The sequence below is a fragment of the Mastomys coucha genome, unplaced genomic scaffold, assembly GCF_008632895.1.
Source record: "Mastomys coucha isolate ucsf_1 unplaced genomic scaffold, UCSF_Mcou_1 pScaffold22, whole genome shotgun sequence".
Taxonomy (NCBI): Eukaryota; Metazoa; Chordata; class Mammalia; order Rodentia; family Muridae; genus Mastomys; species Mastomys coucha.
The window spans coordinates 197,264,661-197,276,762 of NW_022196905.1; the positions used below are offsets into that span (position 1 = coordinate 197,264,661).

Sequence of the window (12,102 nt, forward strand, 5' to 3'; positions counted from 1 at the left end):
AAGAGGAGGAGGAGGAGGAGGAGGAAGAAGAGGAGGAGGAGGAGGGAGAGGAGGAGGAGGAAGAAGAAGAGGTGTCTCTCACTAACCTGGAGTGTGATGTTTTGGGCCAGCAGCCACCAGGCCCCAGCAATCCACCTGTCTTCACATCCTATTCCCTCCACCCAAGCCCTTGCCACAATAACTCTGCAGTTGCAGTTGTGCAGTTGTGCAGTTGTGCCTGTTTTTTTACATGGGTACTGGGGATTTGAACTCAGATCTTCATTCCTGTGGCTATAGTAAATACTATTACCTGCTAAACTATCTCCCCCAACCCAGCTTTCTTCTTATCTAAAAGACTACATAAACTTCTTAGGGCAATCCTGAGGCCTTCCTTCTACCTCTCCATATCTGCCATTCATGACTATTAAGCTATCAAGGCAGTAGGACCATCTCGTTTAATCGTATGTGTGCAGGCATGTGTATGTGCATTCACATGTGTGGTGTGAATGCGTGCCAGAGAGTGTGTGTATGAATAGCTTACCCCTCTAATCCTTCATGTTCATTTCTAATAAGGTTCTCGCTAAAGGCAAACCTCAGACTCATATCTTCCCTTACATTTCTTCACATTTATGTATGTGTGCGTGTGTGTGTATGTGTGTGTGTATCTGTACACTCCACATGAACATCAGAGAATAACTTTTTGGAGTCAGTTCTTTCCTGGTATCATGTTTGAGTGTTCTGGGAATAGAATTCAGGTCACTGGGCTTGACAGCAAGTGTCCTTACCCACTGAGCCATCCTACCAGCCCAGATTAGTATCTTCTCAGCTTCCTATCATCTGTAAAGATCACCCTCACAGCTCCACATTTCCATAACTTTCTGTTTAATTTGCACTACAAGAACTGTGGATTCAACTAAGTAATTCCTTGTTATTATCAATAGTCAAGGAGAAGAGTTATTGGTAAAAGCTACCTGTATTATTTTCATTTTCTTGGATTCATCTCATATTCTTAGTTCTTTCAACAGTTCTTGTTATGAAGGAATCACTAAAATATGTGTTAAGTATGAGAAACTAGCTTGCTTCTCCTTTCTTTTTCTGGAACTATATTGAGTCCCACACTAGTGCACCCTCTGACTTCCTCATATTCTCAGTATTGGCTGTACTTCCTGTGAACACCCTTGCTAGCTTATTCTTGATCTTGGAGTCCAGAGCACCTGACAAAGATATGAAGGTCAGGTCTTTTAGAACAAAAAAAAAAAAAGAGGAGGATTACTCCAGAGTAAAAAGAGCATCCTGAGTAGTTTGTTGTGTGGACTATGATGGTTCCTAGTTTTATTTTGGGATTCATCCAATTGTCACTAGTCTTATGTAAAAGCCAGGAATCAGAGGGACCACAGCTCAGTTAAGACAAAGCGGTACTTTGGTAATTTAGCTTAAGTATTGAAATTGCCAAGGAGGAACACAGCTGACATTTAGAATCTGTAAGACGTGGTGTCCTGTCACATCTCTCTAAAGAAGGTCCATACAGAGGAAACAACAAAGTGATTTGTTGGTATTAATATAGAGTAACAGAAACCAGATTTACTTGCTCCACAAAAACACCTTTTAAAAAGAGGGGAAAAATATGAAAGAAGCCTTTGTAGAGATAATGGATGTTGAGTCAGGAAGGATGTTGACTCCTGAGACAAGAGGAGAGCCCTAACATGGCCCCCCACTACTACTTCCTTAAGACAGATAGAGATCGTAACTAGAATACCAGACACAGACAGGTAGTCAGAGAGAGAGAAAACTCTGGAAGTTTACAGAGAGCCTGAATCAAAAATTGGGCAGGAAACTGATTATTATGTCCACATGAGAAAACTATCCAAGACCATAGGGGAAAATCCAGAAGGATGAGGATGTAGAAAACCTCATATAGGGAATATGAATATAGCAATAGTCATGGCAATATTGAAAAAGTTAATATTTCATAAGGCATTAAATTAAATACTTGGGAGGATTTGATCTCAGTGGAGAAAAACTATCCCTGGACTGAACATTGCACTAGAACCATTGAACAAATCTTGAAAGTAAGAGTAAAATTGTTTCCAAGTATTTCCACTACCTAGAACAAAGTATAGGAATAATTACAAGAATATCAAAATACGCAGCATCCGATTAGTATTCAGTCTTCATCAGAGGATTACCAAGCATGCAAAGAAGCCAGGAGCCCCAGGTGGAAGGTAGTAAGTACAGCACTTATCCAGTACCTATGAGGCCTTAGGCTCAAAGTTCACTATCCAAGAAGCAAGGAATTCTAACTCACAAGAGAACAATTGATCAATCAGAGCCAAGCTAGACAGAGAAGAGCACCAGGATTAGTAGGCAAGACTAGAAAAAGTTTTTTTAAAGTATCTGTTAATGAGTTAAACTACAATCAGTAAACATATCTTACCTTAAATATATCAGTAAATATATATCAAAACCAAGGATTAATCAGTAGCAAAGTTGATATACAGGAAGATTGAAGGGTGCCTTTCATACAACCAAATGCTGCTGCTAGAAAGAACTATGGGTCTCATGAGAAATGGAAAGAATTAGAAGTGGAAATGACTACATGAATAAATGTATAATTTTCTCATTGATTAAATTAATAAAATATAATTAATTAATTAAATTAATAAAATAAATCTCATTAAATAAAATAATAAAATATAACTAATAAAATATAATATAAATTAATAAACTATACACATGAATGAAAATGTCTAAATACATACTTAAAAGGCAAGACCAAACCATGGAAACACACGTGACGGTGCTGTCGGCAACATGGCACACCCAAAGGACCTCGTGTTCTTCCTTCTTCGTAGACACACCAAGTCAACAGCAACTCCTGGATTAATTTCCTCTTTGAGAGGCATCCCAGTCAACAGAGAGGCTCTTATCCCTTGGGCGAGTACACCACCTCACAAAAACGGGCAGGAAAGGTGGAGACACAGTCTCGCCATAATCTCTACTCCTGGCACAGAGTGCTATGCAATGAGGAGGCAATGTCAACTCAGCATTTCCGGAAGAGAATTGGACCGTGCAACTAGCATCCTAACTTTTCCTGGCCCTACCACAGGAACTGGCTTCTGCCTTCCTTGTTCCGAATGCTAATTCCCAGGGAGCTACACAAAACAAAACAAAACAACATGAAGTCCTTTATCTCAGCTCCTTCCTCAAGTCACAGAGTAAGAAGAAAACCCCGGAGCACATTTCTTAGGAGAAGGCCGGAGTAGTCAGACTGCGTATATATAATAACCTCACATCTGTTCTCAGTGCCATCGAATGGACTGGCTTTGGCTTTGCTTGTCTTTGAGCAGTGACAGGGCCAGGCATTTACTACATAAATACCTACAAAGAAAATAATCGAACTTAAAACAGGAGTGTTTTAAGCTCAGCCGAGCAGGGAACCGATCGGTGAAGAGATCCAGCGCCCAGTTTTTCCTTGGAGACTGGGAGAGTCAGGCCACACAACCAGCCTTCTATCTTCCCTGAGAGCTACTGATTAGCACTGATAGGCATATTCCAGAAACCCGCAGACAGCTTAGAGCAAGGACAGTTGTTTGGGACTGGTATAAAGGTGGAGAGCCCACAAGAGAAGTTCTTTTCCTGTACAAAGCTGATTCATCAAAACGGTGAAAGGTGACAGGTGTTCTTTTGTTTGTTTAAATCTCTAATGGGCAGATATATCAATATACACATATACACACATACCAATGAAAATGGAAAAAAATAGGGAAAGAGAATCCAAACTAAAGACTAAGAGTAAAAAAAAAAAAAAACAAACTAGAAATTGATCATAATGACAGGGAAATATATGATTTACTTGACAGAGAATTTAAAATAGCCATTCCAGAGCTGGAGATTTAGTTCGGTAGTTGCTAAGCATGCATGGTGCTCTTGCAGAGGACCTGCGTTCATAGCCTAGTACCCAAATAGGCAACACAACCTCCTGTAACTTCAGTTCCAGAGAACCCAAGACCTAGTCTGCCGTCCACAGGCATCTGCATACCTCGCCCCCCCCACACACACACACACTCACACACACACACACACACACACACACACAAATAAATCTCAGTGAATCTTCTTGGAGGATAGATTTTATGTTAAATATTCTTAACATAAGATTAAAAAATGGCCATTTGAAATAAAGAGCTACAAATAATTAATCATAAAAGTATAGAAATATATTCATAAATCTAAAGGTCCAGCATTATAAGGATCAATGCAATTTCAATAAAAATTCCACCAGAGTTTTTCTATAGAAATTGGCAAGTAGGGGCTAGAGAAATGGCTCAGTGGTTAAGAGCACTGACTGTTCTTCCAAAGGTCCTGAGTTCAAATCCCAGCAACCACATGGTGGTTCACTACCATCTGTACAGCTACAGTGTACTCATAATCATAAAAAAATAAATGAAATAAACTTTAAAAAAAAGAAATTGGCAAGTAGATTCATGCACAAATACCAAAGACTTAGACTTGCCAAAAACAAAAGCAAAAAACAAACAAACCTTTATGAAAGAACAAAGTTGTAGGGATAACTCTGCCTGATTCAAAGAATCATTACAAAGTGACAGTAATTAAAATCATTTTTTAAAGATGTATTTATTATTCTATCTAATATCTAAGTACACTGTAGCTGTCTTCAGACAGCACCAGAATAGAGCGTCAGATCTCATTACAGATGGTTGTGAGCCACCATGTGGTTGCTGGGATTTGAACTCAGGACCTTTGGAAGAGCAGTCAGTCCTCTTAACTGCTGAGCCATCTCTCCAGGCCAGGAATTAAAATCTTAGGTTGGAATAAAACATACAAGTCGATGAATGGATAAGAATGGACAACTTGGAAAGAGGCCCATGTCTATGGTAAGGTGACCACGCTCCTATGGTCCCTGCTGGAGTTGTGGTTCTGACTTTGTACTAACGAATGTCAGTACATTTGTCAATGGCAAATGAGATTCCATAGAGAAAAAAAGCAACCATTTAAGTATACAGCACAGAAATGATTGGACAACTACATGCAGAACTTTGAAGAATATGAGGCACTGGGTATCATTAACTAAAATGGACCAGGGAAGCAACGTAAACCTAGAGCTACAAAACTTGGAGAAAACTTTTGTTCACTTTGGGAAGGCAATGCTTTCTTGGATATACAAAATTATGGCCTATAAAAAAATACAAAATTATACTTTATCAATTTTGAGATACTTAGTAAATCATTACTAAGATGAAATTGAAAGCTATAGATATAAGCAACTCTATCTAGTAAAAAAAAAAACCTCATATCCATAATATATAAAGAATTCTCAAAGTTTGACAAGGTCTTGGTTTGCTTTCTGAAGCTGTGATAAATACCATCACCGGAAGCAGCTGAGCAGCATCAAATACTTCTAGATAAAAACTCATGACTGAGAGAAGCCAGGGCACAAACACAAGATGGAAACCTACAAGCAGGAACTAAAGCAGAACCCCAGAGGAAGGCTGCTTACTGGTTCACCAGCCTCACCTTCAGCTGTCTCTCATACCACTCAGGACCTTCTGCAGGGGAGGGAGGACTGCCCACAATGGGCTTGGCCCTCCACATCAATCAACAGTCAATTGATGATCAAGAAAATTCCACACAGGCCAGTGTGAAGTTTCCTTAACTGAGGCTCTCCAACTAGTGGCTGGTTTATAGCACATTGCCAAACAAACCACCACAATAAACAACCCAGTTATCTTTTTCTTCTCTTTATTTATCCTTTCTTCCTCCTCCTCCTTTCTTTCTCTCTCTTTTTTAATACCTATATTTTGTTTAAAAAAAAATCAAGGAATGAAACATTATGTAAAATGTTTTTACCATACTTTTATGTTTGGTTTTTCGAGACAGGGTTTCTCTGTGTAGCCCTGGCTGTCCTGGAACTCACTGTGTTAGACCAGGCTGGCCTCGAACTCAGAAATCCACCTGCCTGCCTGCCTGGCTTTGCCTCCCAAGTGCTGGGATTAAAGGTGTGCGCCACCACCACCCAATTAGCATATTTTTCAAAAGGCAGGATTACACTGTGTTTTTTTTTTCTTGTTGTTGCCTGTGTCTGACTTTCCTTCTTTCTTCCTTCCTTCCTTCCTTCCTTCTCTCCTCCCTTCCTCCCTCACTCCCTTCTTTCTTCCTTTCTTCATTTCTTTCCTTCTTGGCCTAGAAGTTGCGATGTAACACACATCAGCTAGCTAGCCTTAATGTATCAGTCCATCTGCCTTAGCTTCCTAGTACTTAGCATGCCCAGCCATGCACAACCACAATCCAGCTATTTTTAAGACGAGCAACGCAGTTGAAATGTAATTTTTGTAATTACATTTACTTACCTGTTTTGAGGTGGGGTTGTTGGAGCACAAGTTGTAAGAGTCAGTTCTCTCCTTCCACGAGGTAGGTCCCTGGAATTGAACTCAGATTCTCAGGCTTGGGGACACATACTTATCTGCTGAAGTATCTCATCAGCCTTTGAACATGTTCTTCACTAAAAGAGACACACCAGAAAAAAATGATCACCAGAGAAAGACTCAGCACCAACAATGAGTAAGAAATGGCAGTATATACTAATGAGATATCATTATATATGCATTAAAATACCTGATATGACCAAATCAGGAGTTGGAGCCTGTGTATAAATCACACTGCTAGTGGGAATTTAAAACCACATAACCACTTTGTAAGAACAGTTTGATAGTTTCTTTAAAAGTTAAAATATACTAGGACCAGAGCAGTAGCTCTGCTGGTAAAGTGCTTGCTGTGTAAACATGATGACCTAAGTTTGAACCCTAGAACCCACGTGAGCAAGAAGTCACACTTGGCAGTGCATGCCTGCAATCTTATCCCTGGGGATGTGGAAACTGGAGGCCTGTTGGAGTTCCCTGGGTAGCCAGACTAATCCACTGGCAAACCCCAGACCCAGTGAGAGATCCTCTCTCAAGAACCAAGGTGGGGGCTGGAGAGCTGGCTCAGCAGTGAAGAGCATGTGGTGCTCTTACTGATGAGCTGGGTTCAATTCCCAGCATCCATATGATGGCTCACAACTATCCATAAACACAGTTCCATTGCATCCAACAGGCATGCACATGGTACACATATAGGAATACAGGCAAGACATACACAAAGTAAAATAAATTTTAAAGATAAAACCAAGCTAGATGGTTCCTGATAAATGTCACCAAGGTTGACCTCTGACTTCCTTCATCCAATGCAACCAGCTGTTCCACATGCACATATTTACCCAAGAGTAATAAAAGCTCTGATCTTACAAACACTTGAACAGAAGTGTTCTCAATACCTTTATTATAACTGTCCCAACTTAAAAGTGACCCAAATGTTTATTAATAGGTAAAGGATAGACAATTTATAGTATATACAGTAGAGTACTTAGCAATAAAGCGTGTGCGTCTTAAGACTACTGTACTGAAATAACCCACATGAAGGATTGTATAATTTCATATATCCTATTTCATAGAAAATTCTAGAATATGAATATAGAGTATGAATATCAGAAAGCAGATCGATGGTTGCTGGAGGAGACAGGCAACAAAGAGGGATGGGCAATAACAGGCTGTGGGGAAACTTAGATTGTAGTGATGATGTCATGGAAAAAACACATTTAACAAACTACATGTTTGAAGTAGCTGCAATTTATTGTACGTCAATTTCACTTCAAAAAAAGCTATAAAAATCTTTACCTGGTGAGTGGAGGCCCTTTTTGTTCCACACAAATACTTCCTTAGAGAATGACAGCCATTGGTTTTTTCCTGACACATGGTAAACATTCACAACGTGGTAGCTCCTGCCCTCTGGGGTGGCGGAGGGGGTGGGGGGCAGGGACGTGTCGGGGTTTACTTTTTTTGTTTTGTTTTTTAACTATATTTCATGGGTATTAAAGAAGGGCTCCTCTGAAGTAAATGAGAATGAGAGCCCCTTGTAGATTAACGTTTAGCCATATGAATACTGCAGGCATGCTGTACAAACGTGCCATGCCAGCACTCGGGAGGTAGAGGCAGGAGGATCAGGAGGAGTCCAAGGCCATGCATAGTTGGTGGTCAGAATGGGGTACATGAGACTGTCAAAACCAAACAAGAACGAAAAGTAAGAATTTCAATCTATGATCTGCAAAAAGTCCATTTGAAGGTTATAATATTTATAATATGTATATGCTAGATGGTCATGGATTGTAGAACTCATGTTTTGCTTTAATAAATCAGAGAAAGTACAAATAGATCTTATTTTTCTAATTTTAGTAATTACATTTAATAATGTTTATAGATAAAAATTAGGTGTGCCCAATTTTAAAAATTGCAAGCCAGGTCAAAGTTAACTAACTCAAATTCAAATATAAAAGAAAACCTGAAACTTTCAGGAAGATGATGGAATATTTTTATTCTCTAAACTTAAAAAAAAAATCAGTCTTTACTCCAAACTTCACATCTTCCCTGAGATGAGTTAGTTACTCATGAGCTGTACTTAGTGACTGGGCAGCTCAGACTTTCCTGTGGTGCAGCCCCAACACGGTCAGGTACTGAGGTGGGACACACCTTTGGACTGATGACCTCTGGCCTTTAATTCTCTCTGACTGTTCTGCACCCTGACCCATGGTTTCTGGCAATTTAACTCTTGCTGTTCTGGGGGCCAGTAGCTGACAGCTTCAGGGGATTAATTTTCTTTTGCTCTCCTGCCCCCAGAAGCTGCTGACTCTGGCAATTGACTCCTGCTGATAGCAGCAGGGGATTAAGAAAAGAAAGTTATGTGGGCTCCTTACTCCTTAACTTAGACTTCATGAGCCAAAAAGAAAGAAAGAAAAAGGATAAAGAGAAAGCCATGCATGCATACACACTTACAAACACACACACATGCACACACACACACACACACATAGACACACACACATGCATGCATACACACACACACACACACTCAGCCGGGCCTGATCACCTATTTCATCAATTTCACAAGTGTACTTGCATACCTAAACACATACACATATACCCACACACGTATGCATGTACATACATAAAGACAAATGTGTATACATATATGCACATTTGGTGGAGCCTCAGTAGTCACACGTTATTTTTTTTCTCCTTAAACTTTCTTCCTAAAATTATTTGAATCAAATCTGGAATCCTATAAAGTCATTAATTCATCTAAGCAGCATTAATTCACGAAAGCTTATCTTCGTGTCAATCTGCAGGAAACTTGACCAACAGAATGGGCTATCACCAGGAAACTATCAGGCAAGGCTATACAGGCCGTGAGGGTCTCCTGGTGTCCACTCTCACCACGCCAAATAACTGAAAAGCATGGCAGTGACCTACAGGAGAAAGAGCATCAGTAGCAAGAAGCACTCCTGGGACTAAGTCTCTGGGACTGCGCCTTACCAGAACACTCCATCCCTGCAGAGCAAGATGGTAGACCATCTCCAGGGAGCTCACCTGCCCACTGCAGTTCTACCTGCATGGCATCTGTCAGCACTTGCATTTCCTCTCAGCAATATTGTTAACTTTCAAAATATAAGACTCAGAAAGTGGACTCGTGTCCGCTCGTGTGTGTGCGTGTGTGTGCGTGTGTGTGTGTGTGTGTGTGTGTGTGTGTGTGAATGATTATAGATGTGAGATCAGAAGAGGAATAGAAGAGGAGCAAAAAGAGGTCCTAAGGAAGGGAGAGAGGAAAGAAGAGGGTAATAGAAAAAATTGATATAAAAGTAGAAAGGGAGACCTAGAAGTAAGGGTACAGGAGTGGGGGAGAGGGTACATGGGAGGGGGGTGTGAGAGGAGGAGGGCCCAGGGCACATGGATCTAAGGCACATGTATATGAGGACGTGTGCCATGTTGATACCTATTTATTTCTCTGTATGTTAATTAAAAACAAATGTTCTTAAAGTGCAAAGAAAAGCACAAAGAGAAGTGCCCTTTATCATTCTATGGCAGAAAGATATATTGGCATGTTAGCAAAGTGCGTGTGCACAGCTATGGATTCTGATTCTGAATTCCACACTGTGTTGTTATTCTTCCTTTACTACAATAAGCTCCACTTCAGTAGATATCAGCACAAATAAGTTGGTTTTTGTTGTTGTTGTTGTTTTTTGTCTCTGTCAGGGTGGGATCTAGGTTCTTTGACAATGTTATGGTCATCTAATACACGAAAGGTCAGGTTTATTGTGTTTGGTGATGCTAGCTAGCTGTTTTACAAAGCTTTACGAGTTTATATTATCTTTAAAGCAGTTGTTCTTGAGTGAGTACACATAAGAAATGTATGAATGTGGGTGCCTTATTAAATGCAGATTCTCATCCTTAGTTTCCTCTCCCTTAGCACTTCCCATTCAATATTTGTGTGTGTGTGTGTGTGTGTGTGTGTCTGTGTGTGTGTGCATGTGCACCTGAGTGAGGACAGGCACATGCATGCCATGGCACCCATATAGAGGTCAAGGGTCAGAGGTCTTCTGTGAGGCGTTAGTTCTCTCCCCTTCCACCTCCTTGACATTGTTTTTGCTGCTGTGTACTCCAGGCTTCCTGGCCTGTGAGCTTTTGAGCCATATTTGCCTGTCTCCTCCCACCATCTCATCTAAGCAGTGCTGGGATCACAGAAGCGTGCCAGCATCTGCATGGCTTTTCATGTGTCTTCCAGGAAACAATCTCAGGGTCTCAGACTAGTGTGGCTACTGTCTTTACCAACTGAGCCACCTCCCTGGCCCTCACTATGTGTTGAAGTGGTGTCCAGACACTTGAATCTTTTGGACAAGTATTTCAAATGTTCTTGCTTTAAAAAAAAAAAAACCTACAGTGTAAAAGGTGGGAAAGGTACACAGTGAGCAACAAAACCTGAGAAAGACTAATTCCCTTGGCATCCAAGTTTACCCCACATGCAAAAGATTACGTTCAGATGAGTTCCACCTTTAAAAAAAAAACAAATGCTGACCTATTTTGTTTGTTATTCTACATCAGGGACAAGAGCCATGATGAAATCTGTGGTACTTGTCACCCTGGGGCTAACTTTGCTGTTAGGAACACAAGCCATGCCTTCAAGTCGCCTCTCCTGCTACAGAAAGTTGCTAAAGGATCGTAACTGTCACAACCTTCCGGAGGGCAGAGCCGACCTGAAGCTGATCGACACAAGTGTCCAGCATCATTTCTGGGATGGGAAGGGATGTGAGATGATCTGCTACTGCAACTTCAGCGAGCTGCTCTGCTGCCCAAAGTGAGGAGATGAGATTTCAATATGTACTGCTATGACATATTTGTAGAAAAACCTCTTAAAAGATCATCTTTTATTGTCTTATGTTTCCCCCAAATGATTAATTTACACACAGGCATCTTCATCTTGCAGCACTGGTATGAAGATAAATTTCTCAGTGATTTTAAAAATCGACACAAATGCATGTAGTACATGTCCAACTTTAAAATATTTTAACATTATTCACATTTATTTATGATTGTTTCAATTATTTTATATGATTATAATAGTAACCCAGAAACACAATTGGTTTTTGAATGTTGTATAAATGTAACATTCAGTTAAGGTTTATTACATACCAGTGATGGTAGTAAGTCTTTTATAGGTATTAATAAATTTCACCCACTCAGTAGACTCATGGTTCAGTAACCATGGGTTTTTTTTTTGGTTTGGTTTGGTTTTGCTTGTTTTTTTTCCTTGGGGTTTTGTTTTCTTTTGTTATGTTGGTTGGTTTTGTCTTTTGTTTTTTTGCTTTTTGTTTTAGGTTTCCTTTTTTGGTTTTTTCTTTGTTTGTTTTGTTCTTTGAGACAGGATCTCAACTATAGCTAAAGCTGGCTGGAACTTGTGTAGACTAAACTGACCTTGAGACGGAACACTCAGAGCAATCCTCCTTTTGTTTTTTTTTTTTTTTGTTTTTTTTTGTTTTGTTTTTGTTTTTTCGAGACAGAGTTTCTCTGTGTAACAGTGGCTGTCCTGGAACTCACTGTGTAGACCAGGCTGGCCTCGAACTCAGAAATCCACCTGCCTCGGCCTCCCAAGTGCTGGGTTTAAAGGCATGCGCCCATCCTAAGGGGCTACAAACCCCTAAGCTCCATTGGTCTTTTCTCTAATTCCTTCACTGGGGACCCT

The 12,102-nt window shown here is 40.2% G+C and overlaps 1 protein-coding gene across 2 annotated transcripts in view; it reads left to right on the forward strand.

The window, feature by feature from the left end:
* Positions 1–12,102, forward strand: part of Scrg1 (stimulator of chondrogenesis 1) — a 60,142-nt gene that overhangs the window by 42,963 nt on the left and 5,077 nt on the right. For both annotated transcript variants that reach the window (XM_031339861.1, XM_031339862.1), the window contains exon 3: positions 10,965–11,217. In XM_031339861.1, coding sequence (XP_031195721.1) covers positions 10,965–11,217 — 253 coding nt within the window. The remainder of the gene's footprint in view (positions 1–10,964; positions 11,218–12,102) is intronic.